Genomic DNA, 22,071 nt, shown 5'->3' on the forward strand with positions numbered 1-22,071 from the left:
GAAGAACCACTCTCATTCTTCACGTACAGAACCCACCAACAGTCTCTTCTATCTTCCATCTCTTTTTTCTCCCCAAACCAATCTTTACCATTTTCTTCTCCAATCACACCTTCATCTTCTTCACTCCACAAACCTCCTCTCGATCCCTTCACTCAAACACCGGCGAGATTCCGACGAGCCTCGACGGTCAGCAGAGGCGACGGCTTCACCGCGCGGTCACCTGTTCACTCACCCTCTGCATCGTCGACTCCATCCCCCAAAATCGCGCACTACCAGACATTCGCCGGACTGAAACTCCTTCAATGTCGCTTCCACTCTACTCCGGTGTCGCCACCATATCCTGCTTCAGCCACTGCACAAGCTAGAAGGTGAAATATGGGATTACCTCCTCCCTTTCTTTCTCTCTCTTTCTCTGTTTTGAATTTTGCGATTATGATTGACGAACATGCAGTGTTACTGCGAGCTTACTGTGTAATAGATACTATGCTTCAAGTTGCATTATTTATTTTGTTGTATCGGGTTTAAGATTTGAAGCTGGTATGTATTTTTTTTTTTTTTTTTGGTATAAACGAAGGTTCACTGGTATGTATCAAATGAAGGTGACGAGGGTGAAGTAGAACACAGTGAGTGATATAAGTGAGACATATATAAGAAACTAACAAAGAACTCACGTTTTCACTCTTAAACACAGACCTTCTATTGTTTTACAAATGATCACAAACACATTATGCATTTCTTGGTTACTTATTTATGAAAGAAAGAAGGTGCATAAAACAAAACACAAACATTGGTGGTGCATTCACAGGTTGTAGTGGGTGTTAAATTTTCAAGTGCAAGCAAATTTCTTTTCATCCTTAAAGCAATTGTGGGCCCATTGTCATCATGTTCTTGATTTAATTATAAGATTGCTAAGCATTTTCTTCCTCTGGTAGAATAACTAAGTTTTTAATGACTTTTGTAAAAAATTAGTAACTTGTTCTTCAGTAGAAAAAATACTTGATCATCACTTCTTTCTTGGTTACTAGTTTCTAGATGTCGTGAAACCGAAGGTTTATATGTTTTGACTATATATGAAATAATTTTTGCATAATGTAATTAGTGACTTCTTATCATAAAATATCACTATGGGAGTATCTTGTTTTTTATGCTTTACTTCAAGAATTCTTCTTAATCATATAGTATGAGTTGCACAACTAGTTGTTGTCATGTATTCTGCTTCTGCATATTGTCTCATCTCAAAATATTTAATTATGATCTCCTGAATTTTGTAATCATCTTTAAATTATTGTCAATAAAAATCATATCATCAACATAAAGGCACATAATAAGAATATTATCAACATCAACAAATTTGGTATACAAAGTAAGTTCAAACAAACATTTCCAAAAACCATTTTGCACAAATTAAGAATCAAACTTCTTATAACACGTTCCGGATGCCTGCTTTAAGCTCTATTGTGTCTTCTTTAATATGTAGACTTTATCTTGTTTGCTTTCAATATCATGTCCTACAGGTTCAACATACACTTCTTCTTTCAAAGTATCATTTAGAAAAGCAAACTTAATATCATTTGATGAATTTTCCAATTATTTTGGACTGATAGAGAGATAATCATACAAATTGTATCTAATCTCGTCACACGAGTAAACACCTCAAAATGATCAATGGTGCTTACTGCAGGAGGTGAACAGTGAGTGCAACAAGAATTTTTATAATCCTACCAGTGAAAGTTGTTCTAGCAAGCATGATTTAACTACGTATAAATTACTGTCAGGAAATGAGCTAACTTGAACTAAAAAAGATACAGGTTGAAGTTTCTTCAGTCATTGGATCCTTTCACACTTTACCTCTCATTTTTTTTTTGTGTGTTTGATTTGTTATCAATAATAGCTCACTCTACTGCATTTGCTTGATGGTTGGGAGATGGTAATTTAAAATCACTCTATTATTTTGTGAAAGCGTTCAAAACACTTTTATGGCGGTACCTTAAGGCTTCAGTTGTGTAACATTGCATTGCCAATTGTTTTTCCAGTTTTTACTTAATGAGGAACTTCATAATTGATTAATTTGGGTCTCAAATACATGGGATGTGTTCTGATTATAAAGAATCTTATATTCAGATAATGTAGATTTGCCTATATAATGAAAATTATTGAATGACTGAACATATTTTCTATTAGGTCAGCAAGAACTTGATTTACTTGATTTAATTTTGATTTTTTGTTTCAATTTCAGAACATGCCTGAAGCTTGAGGAGTATCAGACTGCCAAGGCTGCTCTGGAGACTGGTGCTTTAGCAACAGGATGATCTTCCTAGAGAAGCCACCAGCTGCAGTGAATAAGCCTAAATATAGGGCTTATTCACTGTGCATTATCATAATACAATTGGTGTGGTTCTGTCATTGTTTCAGAGAAATGAAGATTTTAACATCTACTGCAATAAAGAAAAGATTTGTGAAATCAGATAGTCTGCTGAACAATTCGAACAATGTTTTCATTAGCTTTCGGAGCAATATGGTACTACTGGCATTTGTTGGTCCAAAGAAAAAATGGATTTAACATTTTCACTGACTATTCATTATCTAACCTGAACAGAAGTGTCAAGTGGTGGTCGTAACCAAGGGAGCATTAATTGTATAAACATACACAATTCTTTTCATGCTTTTAGCTGCACAATCATCTATCTTAGATTACTCGTATAGTGAAAATACTTCTCATTAATAATTTCATATGTTCCATATTATCAAAAACTAAATTTATTATTATCTTCATAAAAATATATAATTATTTCTCTTAACACAAGAAAGAAGAAGAAAAACCGACCGTGTAATACTAGTAATATATTGAAGATAAGATAACAAAATAATTAAATTATTAGAATTTAACTTTAAATCATTATGAACTAATTTTTTAATAATAAATAAATCATTGGAAGAATAATTACCGTGATTGTATATGATCATGTGCAAGGGAATGAATTTTTTTGTCTCTAGATTCTAGATTGGGCAAAGGAACTTTTTAAGCAACATATCAAAGCAAATCCCTGGTAAACTCAATTTCTTCATTTGAAATATTGTGTCACGTGAGCAAAATAATCGAAGTAAAAAAATAAGGAGCTGATACATTAAAACAAATCCTTGGTCAAGTCAATAATAATTTAATAATATTTTATGAGCTGGTGATGCCTAAGAATTCGTAAGAAAATCTTAATGTTTAAAATATTTATTCTTGTACACATCATTTTTATGTGTTCCTAAGTATAAGGTGAAACTTTTTGTTCTGCAACAGTATCATGTGTGGGTATGAGTGGATGAGAACAACAGTAAACTTAACTTTTGCTTTTTCTGGGCACATTCTGTCAAAGGTCGTGTCTCAGAAAGTTTACCACCTAGTGGTGTTGCTTTTATTGAGAATCAATCACGAAGAGCTTCTTGTGTTCTTTTGTTTCCACTATTTGATTATAAAAGTTAGTTAATCATATCGTGATTTACATGAACAGTTAATTCAGCTTACTTTGCTGAGATTCCGACTAAAGAAGATCCAGTAAAAAAAAAAGGAAACTAAGGAAATGATAGATATCCGATTTGAAGGAGAATTATATAGCATTAAAGTTAAAAGCTGGAGATTATTCTATGTTTTGTTGAGAAAGTTTGTTTCATTTGTTTCTTATATAATTATAATTAGTTGTATGTGAAAGGAAGACGCTTAAAGTTAAAGGCGTTTAACCCCACCACCCAACATCCCGACACGCATAATGAAAGAGGAGCTATTCCAAGAAATTGCTTGTTTGAAATGAAATTAAGTAGTGCAAATGGACCTTACTTTCAGCCGAAATTTATAACTTTGTACGTTGCTTGTGAATAAGGCACTTTCACGTGGTTTCTTCTATTTAGCATTGATTCATAAAATATAAACTCAAACTTGCTTTGTAAATTCTTTTTGCTATGAGTAGTTGCTTCTATATTTGGAGGCAAGTTCTCAGAAACTATAGTAAAGTTCTTTTAAATTAGTTATGTCAATTATTTATTAGTTTAACTCCTCTAATTCCTAAAGTTTTTTTTTTCTTAAAGTGACTTGCATCCAATAGTCTTTTTTTATAGGGAACTTTCATAAAAGTACTTGGTTGTTAGCTAATTAACTCTGAAATATTAATAAAGCTTAAAAATGATTTTGGTTTTACACAACAAATGTGCATTGATATTAGTTTGTATTTTTTTTTCTGTTTACCAAGATTATAAAATTAAAAAAAATGATTTTTCCTATAAAATGAAGAAATATTATTTTCGATTCTTACAAAAAAAACTAATTTTCGTCCCATTGAAATTTGACTCTAACTATTTTTATTTTATTTTTAACATTCATTTAAAATAAATAAATAAATTTATAAATCATATTTGTTTTAGACACCTAAAAATTAATAGCAGAAAGTATTTTAGGATTATAACAACCTTCCTTGAGCAATTATCGAGTGCTTTATAACGCTAGAGACTAAAATAATTAATTCAGCTCCCTTTAACAATGAAAATTAAAATTTATAAAATCTAAAATTAATATTTCTAATTTATTAAAATTTAAAACATCAGTAAGTGGGCGATGATGATAATAAAATAAAGTGGAGTAGTTCCATCCACGACTTACTTTAAGAAACACTTTGAAAGTTTGAAAGTTTGAAACTTCTCCTTTTGTTTGTTTAATCTTTCCAAGAATTAATGGAAATTCTGTTGCATCTATTGTAGTGTTTAGAACAAAAGAAAGTGTTATCCCCTTTAAAAAAAGGTGAATAAAGAAAGTCATACCATTATCCTCAGTTGCCACCAACATCATCTTATACCATCACCAATGACATCATCTCCCCTAATCTGCAATCCTTTATGGATGTTTAGGGTTTTTTTTTTATAATTTTTAAGAGAAATAAAATAAAATATCATAAATTTCTCTATAGGTATAAAGTGAGTGTGATCTCAAAAGAATAGCCAGTAAAATACTAGTTACTCATAATTTTAGTCTACAAATGAAATACGAACAAAAAAAAATACTGATGAAGAAAAAAAATCGTGAATATTTGTAAATAAAATTTGTGAGAAACACTAAATAGATATTTTTAATGAATATCTTGAATAATAGATATGTATATTTATTTATTTGTTAAGGAAATAATGATGGATGTTATAGTATCCAACTTATAGATATTTATTGTCTATATAATTGTAAGTGAGTTTTATTTAGTATTTTTTAATTAAATTCATTATAATAAAATTAGTAGTAAAAAAATATTAATAATGAAATAATTTTTTCTTAAATTTGATTTCATATATTTTTATTTTTTTATTTAAATTCATGAAATTGAAGTTTTTGATGAAAAAAATTAAATTTTTTAAATTAATATTTTAATGGAACTCATTTAAATTTATGCTTAAAAAAGATTAATTTATTTACATTAATATTTTATTCAGTAATTTGATTTGAATGATGCTTAAAAATTAATCTTTTTTATCTAAATTTATATTTATAAAGATTTTTAAAAAAATAAAATATAAAAATATCTACGATATCAATATTCTAAATATAAAAAAATATAAGAGAATTAGAATGAATTCTTTTAGATGAAATAAATAAGAGACATACCCGTCTATATCTAACTCGTCTTTAAAAATAAATAATTCGTTGTAATCTTTATAAAAGTATAATTTGATCATCTATTTAGGTTCAACTTTTTCTCTTTCTTTCTATTTTCCTACTATTTTTTTCAGTTAATTTCATGCTCTCGTTATTATTATTTTTGGAATACTTTCCTTTTACATCCTCGTATAAAAGGAAAAATTCTTCATTTTGAAGAAAACCAAACCATTGAGCATTTTGCATATGATTGAGTGTTATTTGTTTGATGACTTTTTTACTCTCTCTTTGGGTTTGTTTGTGTTGAGTGAGAATCTCGCACTCATAATGTTCTTTTCTAGACTACCAAACATGAAAAATGACTCAACATTTTTTTGATTTTTATAAACATTATGAATCTTAATCAAATTTTATAATAAAACAAGACTTTGTGGATACAAAATCTATTGACTTTTAATAAAATTAAATATTTATGTATCTTTGTAATATTTTAAAAAAATATTAAATATTAAGAGAATTTTTCTTTTAAAACTTAAGTTAATAAGTGAAAAAACTAACTAATTAAGTAAATTTGACATTTATTAACAAGTTGAAAAATTAAATTTAGAGTATTTTAACCTAAATATTCCCTCAAAAGCACTATTATGTATCTTAACATACAATCTCAAGATCAAAAGCATTCAATTTCAAATAGTTTTTTACTCGCTATGTTCTAACAAGATTAAAATGTCATGATATAATTGATCCAAAATGTTCTATAAAAAAACAAGTGGTAATTTAAATGAATACTTTAAATTCTCCAACTAGTTTAACATTGAAACTTAAAAATCCATCAAATATAAACTCATTAAAATTGTATCTTGCTTAAGTTATCAACTCATCTTAATAATAGTTTATTCTCCAATTAATATATAACTATAGGAAAAAATAAAAGTACTCCTAAAACTCTAATAATCTATAAACATGCAAAATATCAAAATCAAATATTGATTTTGATGAACATCACCTTATTTCATAAAACTTGTGATATCTCTAAACATTCAAAACAAAAACTAGAAAATACTTAAAAAAGTATATATAAAGTTGAAATAAATTTATTTTATTATAAATTTTAATTGATTATAATTGATATTATCATTTGTCGCTTTTTCGTTAATTTTGTCCAATCGTGAAAAGAATAGAATAAACTAAAAAAAGTAGAAAGAAAATAAAAAGGTTATAAAAATACCATGTTTTGAAAACAAAAAACTAAATAATTAAAATTTTAATGTATGTACTTAATATAATTTAATATTTTAATTTTTATTAGCTTTGGGAATCATTTCTGCTAAATCGAAAGAAAATTTTCACTCAATTTATTTGCTTTGGAGGATTGAAAAAAAAATGATATAGTATTGTACTTACATTTTATCCTATCATTGAAAAAAAAAGTGAAAGTATATGTATAAGTAACAACATTGGGGAGAAAGGTAAAGGGATGTGCGTGATATTTATACATATTGTTGGAAGTTTCACATCGACTATAGATAAAACCAAATTATAATATATAAGTGAAATACAAACTTCATCTTACAAACTGATTTTATAGGATTGAATTAAACTTAAAAACTAACTTTCTAACATAATATCAAATTGATTTAAGTTTAAAAACTCACTTTCTAATATATTTACTCCATGGAATTCCTTTGAGAAATATCTACTCCATCGAATTCGTTTGAGAAAGTAGTCCGTCAAATTTAGTATAATTTTGAAGACCTGTTTCTAAACAATATTAATACGACAAAAACTTGTTTATATCATCTAAATTTTTAAAAGAAATAGAAATTCTTAACATTAACACAGTCCAGTCCGCACCCCGCTAAAACAATAGAAAAAGTCGGAAATACGTGTTTGGTTTACTTTTAAAAAGTTATAGCAAAGACCGAAAACACGCTCGCAATAAGCACGTTAGGAGTGCAGCGACTTTTGTTTATCCTTTGGCATTTCATTTCATTTCATTTAAATTCATTTGATGCAATCCTATAATAGTATAAAGAGAGATTGATAGAAAGAATAAAATAAGGTTGGGCAGCCACGCCATCATTGGTCCCTTCGCTCCACTTCCATTCACTCTGCTTCAACCATCCAAAATCAATCTTCAACAGCAGCAGCAACAACAACAACATGCAGCTGCAAGGTATGTCTTATCATACTAAACCTACCTAAGCTTCAATTCAATCGTTAAAGACATACAAATTAATAAACCTCGCTTTGTCTGTTGTTTCAGATGCTTCTGTCGGTAATATGATTAGCTTCATAGCCTCACATGTTATCAGTGCGTCCTTCGCCGGAATAATTTCTGAGCAGTCAATGGAGGTCGTAGACCACAACATCATTCCCCACCTACGCACATCGGACTCTGGCCGTCTCATCAAGATTGAGAAGTTCTCTCCCTACGTCGGTAATTACTACTTAATTATCTCTTAATTATTTTTTAGCTATACTTCCTTCAAAAAATTTCACTTTCGATTAGATATAAAGTCAAAATATAATATATAAGAAAAACCTCCCTTAAGGATAAGTTAGGGTTAAACCCATCTTGCGTATATCTAATAATCAACATCAAACTGAACTCCAAATAACATCAATGGATGCACTCCCACCTAAAAGCAAGAGAACGGTTTGGATAAGAAATAAGAGATCATTTTTTTGTTGAAAGTGAAATTATTTACCTTTTCCTTCAAAAACCCCAGAATAGTTGTGCCAAAGCAGGAGAATAATTATATATATATATATATATATATATATATATATATATATATATATATATATATATATATGTATTCTAAATTAGACATATTGTTTTTATTTTAATATAAGATTATGTTGGGAATTTGATTAGAACTTATCTTATTTAATTTAAATTAATTTTAAGCCCTGGTGAATGTACGGAATGGAATAATGACTCTTATTCTCCTTCAATTTCTCGGCACGAGAGTCTTTTTTCCAGCATGCGTCGTTTCATTTAGGCAGTAATCTCTTCGAAAATAAAGGTTTTTACAATAACGCGTGTTTCATAAGATTTTAGCTTTCTTTAAAATTAATTTTGATAGAATTATATGTGCTACCCATAAATAATAACCAAGCCGTGTTTGATTTCATTTTCTAAAACATTACACCCACGTTCAATTCAAAGCTACTATACATACTTTTAATATTTTTGAATCGGTTGGATATGGGAAAGTTCAAAATTAAGCGCGTTAAGGACGTTAATAAAACTCACGTTAAGAAGAAAATTACAGCCACTCTCTCTGACATTTAGTTTGCTCCATTCATTGATTGTGTTTCAGGGGTTAACAGCAGACTGGTCTTGTCTGTTTCTCATTATTACATAAACTTTATCTTGCACAAATAAAGCGATTCACCTACAGTTTTAGAGCTTAAACTTAAATGATAATTATTAAATGTTGAGATAAAGAAAGGAAGAGTACAAATTAAAAAGACTTTTTCTTTAAATTTATTTGGTCCATTTTTTTTTCTTTTACTTAAAAGGAAAATTAGCATTAAACTGGTTGGAGTCATCTAATTTATACACATACATAACCAATCAAATCAGTTTTCATTTTCCTTCTTTTCCAGAAAAAAAGAGAGAAAAGAATGAGACGTAAGCTTAGGGCGGTCACGAACTATTACTACAGCATATATTGTTTTCAATGAGACATTGATGTTCCATGCGGTGATAATTTTTACAATATTAAAAGAAGGAAGTGCAGCTTAAATTTGTCGTGTATGCACACCCCGTTTGAAATTCTGTATCATGCTTTGACCTTTTCATTCTGCGGAGAATTATTTTTACTAGAATTCAAACCTCGTGATTTTGTTGATTATAATTAAGAGAAGGAAAGAAAAACAAGTATAATTTAAAAAAAAAAAAACAGAAAACACAGATGATGAGTTTGTTGAAGGGTGAATGTGTGTTTTTCAGCTAGGCAAATGGGATTGGAAGAGAGCGAGGTTCCAGCACTGTGCAGATTGGCAGATGAATATTTGATAAAATGGAAGGAATGTGAAGAAAGTGTTGTTGAATATTTTTCCGACCAAAAGGACCCTACTTTATCAGGAAAATTGATTGATGAGTTTGAGCGATGCATCCTCAGTTATTTTGCATTTCATTGGAATCACGCTTCCTATGTCATTAGTCAGGTATATTTTCATTATCTCTACTGTTGTTATCTCATTATTTACTACATGTAATGTAAGATCTATCCAATAGGATTTAAAGGTTTTGATTGCAATCTATATATTCAATATATTTAATTAAATATAAAGATAAATGTTAAATGTTTTCTGAAATGCAAAATGTTGATTATTTTTTATGACTGTACTTGTTTAAAATTTTGGATAAAAATAATTTTTGTTTACTTAAACTTCTTTTACTAAGATATTATATACCGATCTTAGATAAGATTTTGTTAATTTTAATTTTCAAAACGTCTTATCAGTTTTCTTAATAGACTTAATATTGAGGAAATTTTGATTCTCATTATCAGTAAATATTTTCTTGATTCTAACGTACGTCTTATATCAACTAGAGCACAAATAAAGGAAATAGAAGAAAAGTGTTACAACTGGAGAATTAATACGGAAAAAGACTAAACTAAGAGAAGCGTTAATAATACTTGTTTCTTTTTAACCGTCAGGTTTGTAAAAGATTATTATTAATACGGAAAAAGACCAAACTAAAAAGTTCAACAATTTTAGCTACTCTATAAGAAAATTATTGTACTTTTTTACTTCTCCAAAATAACCTTAGATGACAAATTGAGATTATAAAGGGATTAACAATATCTTTTTATTGAGAAAGAGATATAGAGCTTCTAAGGGAAACATTTAACTCCTAATAATTTAATATTAGTTTTAGGAAATTTACTTTAAAGTTTTTTACTGAATTTTCAAACTATACTGAGCACGTAAAAATGTTTTTTTGGGCGTAAAGCAACCTACTTTTACTAAGTAGGCTTTACTTGCATTTACGTATTGGGGCAGAAAAGTACCCCAATTCATACATTTTATGATGTCAATTTAGTTTTCATACTCATTAGTGTTTCAACTTTTATATTGTGTATTCTATTTAACAAATAAGTAAAAGAAATATTATATACAAATCTCAACATCTAAGACATTATTGAAATGAAAATGTTATTTAACACCCTCGTTTGAAAATATACACATTTCATAATTGTATTTAATAGTAAAATATTAAATTAAAATATAAATTAAATTGTTGAATAAAAAATTATTATTAAGAGTTGTGATAAGGGAGTATAAATTTAAGGAGTGTCAAACTATCACTCCTCTCATTGAAATCTACATCATGAAAATGAGAGGGAGAAAGGGTGTAACGTGAGCGTGGTGTTGCGTCCCCTGACTGAGGAGGTAGTGGTCGGAACTCAGTGGCAGAGTTATAGAGTGCATAGCCATAGGTATATAATGCAATGTGAAAGGTACTTACGTTTAATTTCCTGGTCTCGATTGCAGGTATTGAGTGCCGAGTCACCGGAGAAAATAGAGCTAAAAAAGTTTCTATTGGCAGCAACAAGGTAAATTTAGAAGACTATATATATAACCTATTTAGCGACAGAAAAAGTTGTTAATAATAATAACATTGAAATTTATAAATTGGAATGTTAATGAATTATATAGACCAAAAATAATGGTGGTGGTTGTTCATGTACAGAGAACAGAGGTTTGAGAGAGTGAGCAAAAATCTGAAAGTGACAAGAGTGTTTGCTACTTTAGTGGAAGAAATGAAAGCAATAAATGGTGATTCACAAAAGACGAACGAGACGACCTCCGGTATTCAAAATGAGAGAAGTCCGGTGCTTTTATTCATGGGAGGTGGCATGGGAGCTGGAAAAAGCACAGTTCTTAAAAACATTCTTAAAGAGTAATGAACATCTTAACTCCACTATTTCAGTATTATCATTATTGAAATTTACATGTCTTAGGGAAAAATACTCAATATGAAAAATGAATAATTGAAGGATATTTCTCATCAAATTTATGGTTTTGTAAGTTACACAAATACAAAGCTAATAACGTTACCTATATAAATTCAAGTACGATAAGATCTACGGAAAGATGTATATGTCGATAACAATGTCCTAAATGTATGAATGTCTCTAAGATAATTCAAGGTTACAAACATGATTGAATTGGTCTAACTTTGCAAATTTACATACATTTAATTTATATGTATCTACTGGTTTCGCAGATCATTTTGGTCGGGAACAGCTTCAAATCCTGTGGTTGTCGAGGCAGATGCGTTTAAGGAGCGTGACGTCATATTTAAAGCCCTTAGCTCTAGAGGTCACCATGATGACATGCTGCAAACTGCCGAACTTGTATGCTTTTGTTTGAAAACCTCCTTCTACTATATTACTCTCATTTTTTCTTCAAATTTCACCATTTTATATGAAGTATGCATGTTGAAACTACATACAAATCCAAAATAGACTAGAAAACTGGTGGATTCACCCAAAGTTTCCTTTGTAATTTAGTTATAACAAATGATTACATATCCTAGACCCTTACAAGCTACTTTTAACTAACATTTTTGTTTTGAAATTTGAATAGGTGCATCAATCGTCCACTGATGCTGCATCGTCTCTGCTAGTGACAGCTTTAAATGAGGGTCGAGATGTTATTATGGATGGTACCTTATCATGGGAACCATTTGTGCAACAAACTATTGCTATGGCAAGAAATGTTCACAAATATAAATATAGAATGGGAGTAGGGTACAAAGTATCAGAAGACGGCACAATAGTTACTGAAAATTACTGGGAGCAAGTAAATGAGGGACATCAACCACAGGCACGAAAGCCTTATAGAATTGAGCTAGTTGGTGTGGTTTGTGATGGATATCTTGCTGTTGTTAGAGGGATTAGGTATATATGTTTGTGAGTTCTAACATATTAATAATTTGTGAATTAGTTTTGTGGATATCACCATGAACCACATTTACTATTATTTTGACAGGAGAGCTATTATGAGCAGGAGGGCAGTGAGGGTCAATTCACAGTTGCAATCTCACCAAAGATTTGCCAATGCATTTCCTAAATATTGCAAACTGGTTGATGATGCCAGGCTTTATTGCACAAATGCTATTGGTGGTCCACCAAAGGTAAATTCAAACATTTTTGGAAACTCTTGTGATGAAATAAATGATTAATTATATACTTCAGTCCAATTAATGTAATGTCAAAAAGCTAACAAGCTAGTAACACATTACAGCTCATATGGTGGAAGGATGTTGATCATAATGTGCCAGATCTCAAAGAAATAGATTGCTTGAAAATGATGGACAGAGTCAATGTTGAAGCTGATTCCATCTACGAACTTTACAAGGAACCAAGTCTTATAATGAAACCAGGTTCTGTTTGGAAAGACATTGTTCTTTCGCCTTCAAGGTCTAATGATCAAAAGAAATTAAGGAAATCCATTCAGAAAATAGAAAAATCCATCAGAAAACAATAACTAATATCGTTGCATCATATGATTCCCAAAGCCAAATTTTGGAACTAAGTTTGAGGTATCAAGTTTCTTTTAATTGTCATTCGTATGGTTTAGCGAGCGAAGAAAATGAGTGAGAAGAATGAGTTCTGCAATGAAATCGTTTTCTCGTCATCAATGTGGTCATTAAAGTTTGCTAATGTACATATGTGGTGTGTGTGTGAACTTTTGAAACATGCTGGCTTCATTGCAGCCTTTTTAGTTGTATATAATACTCTCTGATTAAATCAAAGCCTGGCGTTGTAACCTAAACAAAAATTAACAAAGCACGATGTTCTTAAGAAATATGTTCATGAATCCAGAGGTTGCTTGCGTGCAGGAGCCACTAGAAGAAGGCTCAATCAAGTGTTCAAGGACATGTCGAAGACTCTATCACTTGTATATAAATAACGTGTTGGATCACAAAATGGAACTAAAATAAAGAGGAGTTACAAAACATTGTTACATTTGTAATATGAAGGTATGTTGGTAAAATATTATGATCTCACTCGAACATTAGCTTGCACCTCGAATTTAATAGGCTACAGAAAAAAAAACACTTTATAACTTTATTTTAAGATTTTTTATATTATTCTTTTAAGTTAAAAAGTAAAAAAGAAAATATACATTTGAAAAGTATTTATTTCAAAAAGAAAAGAGGACAAAAGTTCAAATTTGTTAGATTCAAAGGGTCTTGAATGAACAACAAATTAAAAAGAGTAACCAAATATCTATACAAAAAGGGAGTAATCAAAGATATATACAAAAAGGAGTAAGACGGATAGAACTGTTGAAATCCTATGGTGTAATAATCTTTAGAAAGTATTTTCATATTTGTAGGTCTCATTTTACTCAAATAATTGTACTCAAATTTGTCATATTTGATGAAGTTTAAAGATGAAGTTAAATGACTCTTTTAGAAACTTTCAAAATGATTGAACTTAGTACAAACACCAATTCACAAATCATAGAATGATAATAGAGAATAATAGATGCAATAAAAACTTCAATCTTCTTTAATAGCCAAGCTAGAGGAATTGTGAAGCACATTTTAAATTTTAACTTTTTAGCAATTGTTTTAGACCTTTTTTATATCTTTTTATTTAATGTTTGTTTTTTTAACTTAAATGTTTTATTATTTTTTATTTCGAAATAAATATATTGTTTTAATTTTTAAATTAATATTTGTATTTTGTGAAATTAAAAAAAATGATAAGTGATTCAGGTGTGAATCGAGGTCAACGTTAAGTTGCATTGTGTCATCTGAAGTCTAAATGTTATCCAGAAAGTAAACTCTCATTTGTTCAAACTAATCGGAGGATACTTGTAAAAGATATTTTGATAGTAATACATATAACCTACTTTCTTATCTCAAACCTTTATTTATAGGTTTAGTGGTGAGATTTTAGTTAATGTTAGCCTAATTACTGTTCAATTATGAGTATACTTTACTCTTAAGTTGATAAACTTTAAAACTAATACACTCTTGGATAATTCATCCTGATCAGTTCAATCCATGACTAACCTGACTCTTTGGTGGTCGGTCGGATTCATTGTCATGCTTATTAAGTTGGTGATTGACTATCCAAGTTGATACATGGTGACCGATCAGTCTTGACAACGTGTGCTTCGAACAGTAAATGTGGACTCCGAGCTTTGGTATGATCATCCATGCTAGTGTATGATCAGTCAACTCGTTTGACATTTCAACCAAATTTATTAGTTTAAGTTTTGGATTGATACACGATTGACAGGATTCACCAGTTGATTACCCAAACTATAATTGACCAAAACCAAACAATCATACTATGAGTATTTACTTCTAAGAAGTGGTTTTCTAATTTATCCTCTAAATTTTTGTTAGTATTGATCAAGTTGTATATTAATTTAAGTTTTAACATTATCTTCGGCATCATCATTATTATTAATTACCTTCAATTAACATGTTATTATAGGTTCATAATGTCTTCCCATGATACCCACAATTTTGAGAAAAAAAAAAGAAAAACCAAATTCATACTAAAATGTACAACTTTAACAAAAATAAATAAATTAAACTCATGCATGTAAACACGACTCTCATAAAAAAAACACATTGTAGAAACCGTACTTTAGAACACGACTTCAGTATAATAATTTGGAAGTCATGTTTAAAACAAAAATTTATTCATCATTTTAAAACCGTGGTTCTAAACATATTACGGATTTTTATAAAGGTTTTAAAATTTTCTCATTTTGATAAGAAATTAAAGGTGAAGTTGCAAACTGGGTAGAAAATGAGCGTTGTGGTATGTGGGAGTGAAAACATTTTTCAGTAAACGGTAAGGAAACTAAACGTGGCTGCACAAAATTGGTATGTAAATTTGAGTGGGAAAAGGTGGTGTGCAAAATTATCAGAGTAAGAGACTAAAGTACCAATGTTAATCAAGATTTTAGAGAAATATTCAAAGTTTGTATATCTCCAGTAGCGGATCAAAATACCAAGTGAAAAGTCAAAAATTTTAAATAGGAAACATGAATTTAGTAAAAAAAAATTCTCATGTAAAAAGAAATTTTTATTTTCCTTTTATTTAACCAATTTATATATATAAATAAACACTATTGTTATTTTTCTTTGTTTTCATTTTCTGATACTATTTCTTTTATATATAAAAAAACACTAAAAAAATAGAATAAAGGAAATCAATTTTTTTAAGTTGTTAGATTTTTACTATTTAAATAATAGACATGCGTTTTATTATAAAAATATTTATTTTTGAATTTCTTTATTCACATTTTTTATTTTTATTTTATTTTTAATTTTCCCTATTTTTATATTTTCCCAAATAAATTCTACTGTCTTTTTTAACATTTTTTAATTGACAGGACGAATTTTGGTGTAAAATTATGAATTAATTTATTGTAAATTATTTTTTTATTGATTAATTATTTATTTTCAATTTTATAAACATATTTTAATTTTCGGTTTCTTAAAAATGTAGTAAAATGAAGCTACAATTTAGTTTTTCGATTTTCCCGTAAAAAAAAAAAGAGTGAGAATTTAACTTAGAGAATCAAATTGATCAAAAAATTTGGAACAATGTTATTCTTATAACTTTTGTGGAGGAATAAAATTCAAGATTTTTATCACTACCATATCTCGGGGAGATCACGCTCCAAAGAAACAAAATATTATTCAAATTATTAATTCTATTATAAATTCCAACTCATCATTGTTGTCATGCTTCACGTTTTTGTTTTTAAAACTACACATGGCATATTAAAATCAATCATAAACTTTGATTGGTGTTACTGTTTATTATTAAAATGAATAAATTATTAAAATACTTTTTTGAAATCAAACAAAAATAATATTTAAAAATACACCTACACCTCTTTTATGATTTTATCATAAATTGTGGCTTGAAAGTGAAGAATACTTTAAGGACAATTCTTTGTGGTCACGTGGGTTGAAATCTGGAAATCGTTGCTTGTTAAAATTTAGAATTTTTATAAAAAAGAAAATCAAGAAAAATACCTGCCGTTCGATTTTAACTGCCACAAGCTATAATTATTAATGCTGCAAGTTTGACAGAGTCTTCTGTCAGTTTTGTCTCCATCCGCTCCAGCATTTACTAAACCTAAACCTACTAAAGCTACCAATGGTTAAGATTGGAATTTAAAAAAAAAACGTGTCCAATGTCCATGTTGATTAAATTAAAAGAAAATTGTACCTCTTTTCTTAAGTTCTTATTGTGTATATAAATTATTAAATAAAGTTGTTTTCTTCACTGCTTTAGCTAAATGAAAAATAAAGAAAGTCTTTAGTAGAAAATGAAATATTTAAGATATTAAAAACTCCAAATATTTTATGATGTAATAAAATATTAAACAGCACATCCTCTTAGAAAGTGCTGAACATTTTAAAAAAGCTGAGAATATTAAACTTTTATGGTGATAGTTGATTATTTTAAAAAATGATAACTGTGGACCATTGTATTTTCTTACTTTGAAGTGTTTAAATTCGATTTTTATTTTTTTAACCGTATCATTATAAAATATATAATTTTTAAAATGTTGTTCTTAGTTTCTCTAATTTTAAAGTCAACCCTATATGTTTTAGAAAGATCAAAGAAATATTTAATCCAACATTTTAGTATTACGCTAAATTTAAATATTTAGATTTGTTAACCTCTTTAATATTTTATTTTTATCATTTTCTAAATCTAATCACACAAACAGGATGGTAAAAAATTATTGTTTGGACATGCTACACGTTTCTTTTCTTGACAGTTTTATTTTTATTTTTTCTACTGTTTTATCCATTTAAGTCAGTATTTAAGAATGTGATGACCAAGAAGCAGTCATTTCTGATTCTGAAAACCCAGGAACGATGGAGCAAGGTCAGTGGTCTCTCTGCTGCTCTTTCTTCTGTTCTCCTTTTCGATTTTTTCATTTCATTTATGCACAAGATTATGAAATCTATATCATTTTTTTATGACATTAATAGTAGAACAAAATTTTTCAGACAGTTCTATTGGAAAAGTAATGAAGTTGTCTCATGTTCTTGTTGTTTCGGCCGGTTTAATTGCCGCCGTCACTGCCACGGCCTTCAGCCACTGGTCGACGGTGATAGGAGAACGGAAGAACAAGAAGAACAAAAAGGTGATTCCACTACTCCAAAGGACCGAATCTGGTCGTCTTGGAGAGATCGAAAAATTCTCACACTATTTTGGTAAGATCTTTGCTTTGGGGGTTTCAATTCCTCTCTACTTTCTCTACCACTCTTATGCAGTAAATTAAAAATTCACACTTTTTCCCTAGCTAGAATTTTTCGATTGTGGTTGATTTTTATTTTATAAATGTATTTTAATTTTTTTTAAATAAATCCTCCCAGAGTAGTATAATCAGAAACCAAGCTCACAGCAGATAGTCCACGCATTTTACACGGAAGAAAATATCAGACAAGAGAATGGGATGTGAAAATGTCTTTACCTCTTTCTATTTTTTTCAGTTTTTGAAAGACCTCTTCTGTAAATATTTTAAAAACTTAATAGGTTTTTATTTTGCTTCCGAAATGTTTATTTATTTAATAAAATAGTTTTCAAAACTGAGTCAAAAAGAAAAGTATGCCACCTTCTAAGAATGAAACTTTTAATAATTTTAAAATAATAATTACTACAATAAACATTTATTGACTTAAAATAACACATTATGCTGTTTATGTTGAGAAAGTCAATCAATGAGCAACTCATTTTTCCTCTGGACATTTGAATAAAAAAATAGTTTATTTATTTTATTTTAAAATTTGAAATCAAATTTTGATTTGCTCTTATTTTGATTTAATAACTAGTTTAGTTATTATAGAATTAAAAAATAAAATATATTGGAAAATTGAGTTTTTATTTATTTAAAATTAAAATAGATAATTATTTATAATAAAAATAAATACTCTTAATGTAATAAAAAGTTATAGTGAAGTTTTAGACCATCTCCGTTTCGTAAAGATATCGAACGATGAGTCAGTTCTAATCACGTCTAAATCAAGAACTATTTAATGTTCATTATATGTCGTTATTAGTCTTAGATGCTAACTCCACCAAATAATTTTGTATTATATATTCCAACATGTACACGAAATGAATATAATAGATGTGACGATCATGACTGAACATATTTATAAGCAACAATGATATCCAAACAAGACGCTTATAGTTTCGAAAATATTTTTTCTTAGTTATAATAAAAGATAGTTTATTTTATTTGTAGATATATATCTAATTTTCTTAATCGCCTTTTTATTAACTAAATTTCAATAATTTTAAAATAATCTTAATGATGAAAAATAAAACTTATTTTACAATCTACCACTTTTATATATTTATTTATTAAAAAACTTAATTCTATAAAAGTAAATATTTATCGACATATAAATAGAGAGACTAAAATATCACTCTATTTTCAGAGGAATCATCCCGGATGGACCTTAGTGATTAGAATAACTACTAATGTAACATAAAAAAGGTTTTCTTTAATTGAGATGGTTGTAATAGTTGAAATGAAAAATCTTATATTAATAACAAACATAAATAGGTAGGTTTGTGCGTAATATATGTTAGGTAATGTTTTTAATATTGTGTATAATTGATCTGGTTGTAGCAAGACAAATGGGATTTGAAGATGCTACCAAAGTTCCTGAACTGTGCATATTGGCCCAAGAGTATTTGAGAAAGTCCAAAGAATGCGACGAAAACATCTATGAATACATTTCCAATGCCACTGAAGACAACACTGATTCTCTCTATATGAAATTGGTTGACGAATTTGAGAGATGCATTCTCAGTTATTTAGCATTTCATTGGAATCAAGCTACGTCTCTTGTTAGTATGGTATATATCTTAACTCTTCTTCATTCATCTTTGTTTTTTCTCTTCTTTTTTTCCTGTACAAAAATATTTCAATAAAAATATATAGATACCTTAATATTACAAATAGCTAAACTTCATCATTAAATTTCAAACAAATATTCATTAAAATATAAAATTAGTACTTAAAGAATTTTCATTCACAAATTGAATGATATTACAAGCACACTCACGCTCATGGTTATCATTAATATTAAGCAGAAAGTTAGTGGGACTCTTGCTTTCGGTGGAGAGTGCTTCCTTTGATAATACGTTCTAAAACAAAACCTTAAGCACATGACAAATTAATAAAGAAAATATATCTCCATGATGGTCGTTAGTTACAATCAATTGTACCAAATTATAATATAAGGTTGGTTTGAAATTTTGTCATTAGTTGGGTTTGGTTGCTATAATACAATAAATAACAATCATCTAAAAGTTCATATTAGCTTCTTCAAAGTAGTAAAACATTTTTTCTCTTGCTAATGGTGCTTTTTCTTTTTTACTTACTATATTAATCATTATTTTTTTATTGGTTGATTTACAGGCTTTAAGTGTCGAATCTCAACACAAAAAAAAACTCAAAGAAATTCTATTAGCAGCTACAAGGTAAAATTTCATTTTCTTTCGTCTATACAAATTCTTTTTAAAATAGTTCAAATTAATGTCACAATATTGTAATGAAACTAAAGGTTTTCAAAGTTTTGATGAGATATAATGCCTCTAAGTAGCTGAGGAATGCCCTATGGAAATAAATATACATGTATTAAATATTTGTTATAGCCAACATGATGGTATGTTTGCAGGAAACAGAGGTTTGCAAGAGTAAGCAAGAATTTGCAGGTGACAAGAGTGTTTTCTACTTTGGTGGAAGAGATGAAAGCAATAAATGGTGACTTGCAATATTCAGACGTGATGGTGCCCATGGCCTTGAGTGAGAGGAGTCCGGTTTTGTTATTTATGGGAGGTGGTATGGGAGCTGGAAAGAGCACTGTGCTTAAAGACATTCTTAAAGAGTATCACTCAACCTAATTCCATTCTCTAATACTAATTGTTGTACAAAATTTTGTCTCAATTCAAAATAATAAGAATTATTTATACATATCAAATGTCTTTGGCATTGGCAGGCCATTTTGGTCTGGGGCAGCTACAAATGCTGTGGTGGTTGAGGCAGATGCATTTAAGGAGAGTGACGTCATATATAGGGCCCTTAGCTCTAGAGGTCATCATGATGACATGCTCCAAACTGCTGAATTGGTATCTGTTTAAGCACTCTCATGTTGTTTTTATCACTTTTCCTCTAAGTTTGTCGTTATTATTTGTGCCACATGTTACAAATGTTACAAATAGATGATAAAGAACTTCCACATTTACATAAAGTTTTCCTTTATAAATTAAATATGACGAATGGTTCAAGTTAGATCCTTGTTAATTATTTTTAACTAATGATAGTTTTATATTTATCAAATTCTATATAGGTGCATCAATCTTCCACTGATGCTGCGTCATCGCTGTTGGTGACAGCTCTTAACGAGGGTAGAGATGTAATCATGGATGGTACCTTATCATGGGAGCCATTCGTGGAGCAGACTATTGCCATGGCAAGAAATGTTCACAAGTACAGATACAGAATGGGGGTAGGATATAAAGTAGACGAAGATGGAACAATCACTGAAAATTACTGGGAGCAAGTAGGTGACACAGAAGAAGATCAATCAAAGGAAACGTCTAATGGAGAACCACGCACACGGAAGCCTTACAGAATTGAGCTAGTTGGCGTGGTTTGTGATGGCTATCTTGCTGTTGTTAGAGCCATTAGGTATCAATGTTAGTTCTACCAAATGACTAGTTAGGTAATTGGTTTTGTGACTTGACCGTTAACATTTCATATTGGAATTTTGACAGGAGAGCTATTATGACAGGAAGGGCAGTAAGAGTGAATTCCCAATTAAAATCTCACAAAAGATTTGCTAATGCATTTCCAAATTACTGCAATCTGGTTGATAATGCCAGACTCTATTCCACAAATGTTGTTGGTGGTCCACCAAAGGTCAATTTCAACAATTCTTACACATGGCTAAACTTTGATTTTAGTTTCAATATTAAAATGTCATGAAAATAACTTTTTTGTAATACATTACAGCTTATAGGGTGGAAGGATGGTGATCACAATCTACTTGTAGATCCTGAAGAATTCAAATGCTTGGAAACATTACGCAATTTGAATCCTGAAGCTGACTCCATCCTCGAACTTCATAAAGAACCCAATCTCATAACGAAACCTGGTTCTGTGTGGGGTGATATCATTCTGTCACCTTCAAGGGCAGATGTTCAAAAAGAATTGAGGGAATCGATTAAGAAAATAGAAAAATCATCCTAAATATTTTAACCAAATTGTTGCATGATACATTGGAACAATGCTAAACTATCATTTTTATGTTTTGAAGTTTAGCTTTATTTCTATTAATACTATAGTTTTATCAAGACAAAGAAGATTACTGCGCCGTTTTCGTGCTAAAATCTAAAAATAAATTA

At 29.3% G+C, this 22,071-nt stretch overlaps 2 protein-coding genes across 2 annotated transcripts; both read left to right on the plus strand.

The window, feature by feature from the left end:
- Window positions 1–7,627: 7,627 nt before the first annotated feature.
- Window positions 7,628–13,456, plus strand: LOC148194601 (calmodulin calcium-dependent NAD kinase-like). The gene is made up of 9 exons (XM_088097802.1): window positions 7,628–7,793; window positions 7,884–8,057; window positions 9,582–9,799; window positions 11,135–11,196; window positions 11,334–11,543; window positions 11,871–12,000; window positions 12,233–12,546; window positions 12,638–12,782; window positions 12,893–13,456. Exons 1-9 carry the CDS (start codon window positions 7,781–7,783, stop codon window positions 13,133–13,135), a joined length of 1,509 nt encoding a protein of 502 aa, XP_087953928.1. The 5' UTR covers window positions 7,628–7,780; the 3' UTR covers window positions 13,136–13,456.
- A 4,005-nt stretch (window positions 13,457–17,461) lies between these two features.
- LOC124848008 (calmodulin calcium-dependent NAD kinase-like) lies at window positions 17,462–22,029 on the plus strand. The gene is made up of 9 exons (XM_047325613.2): window positions 17,462–17,532; window positions 17,658–17,864; window positions 19,289–19,518; window positions 20,084–20,145; window positions 20,343–20,552; window positions 20,664–20,793; window positions 21,015–21,355; window positions 21,442–21,586; window positions 21,680–22,029. The coding sequence occupies exons 1-9, from the start codon at window positions 17,523–17,525 to the stop codon at window positions 21,914–21,916; spliced, it is 1,572 nt and encodes a 523-aa protein (XP_047181569.2). The 5' UTR covers window positions 17,462–17,522; the 3' UTR covers window positions 21,917–22,029.
- The last annotated feature ends 42 nt before the right edge of the window (window positions 22,030–22,071 follow it).

Source organism: Vigna umbellata, chromosome 8 (genome assembly GCF_029865625.1).
Source record: "Vigna umbellata cultivar VRB3 chromosome 8, Vumbellata_1.0, whole genome shotgun sequence".
Taxonomy (NCBI): Eukaryota; Viridiplantae; Streptophyta; class Magnoliopsida; order Fabales; family Fabaceae; genus Vigna; species Vigna umbellata.

What these genes read in the sequence shown, in the direction of transcription:
- LOC148194601 (XM_088097802.1), top strand. An exon ending in CTTCCTATGTCATTAGTCAG is followed by an intron (nt 9,800 to 11,134) that starts GTATATTTTCAT and finishes TCTCGATTGCAG; the next exon opens with GTATTGAGTGCCGAGTCACC. An exon ending in GCTGTTGTTAGAGGGATTAG is followed by an intron (nt 12,547 to 12,637) that starts GTATATATGTTT and finishes TTATTTTGACAG; the next exon opens with GAGAGCTATTATGAGCAGGA.
- LOC124848008 (XM_047325613.2), top strand. An exon ending in AAAATTCTCACACTATTTTG is followed by an intron (nt 17,865 to 19,288) that starts GTAAGATCTTTG and finishes ATCTGGTTGTAG; the next exon opens with CAAGACAAATGGGATTTGAA. An exon ending in TGCTCCAAACTGCTGAATTG is followed by an intron (nt 20,794 to 21,014) that starts GTATCTGTTTAA and finishes AATTCTATATAG; the next exon opens with GTGCATCAATCTTCCACTGA.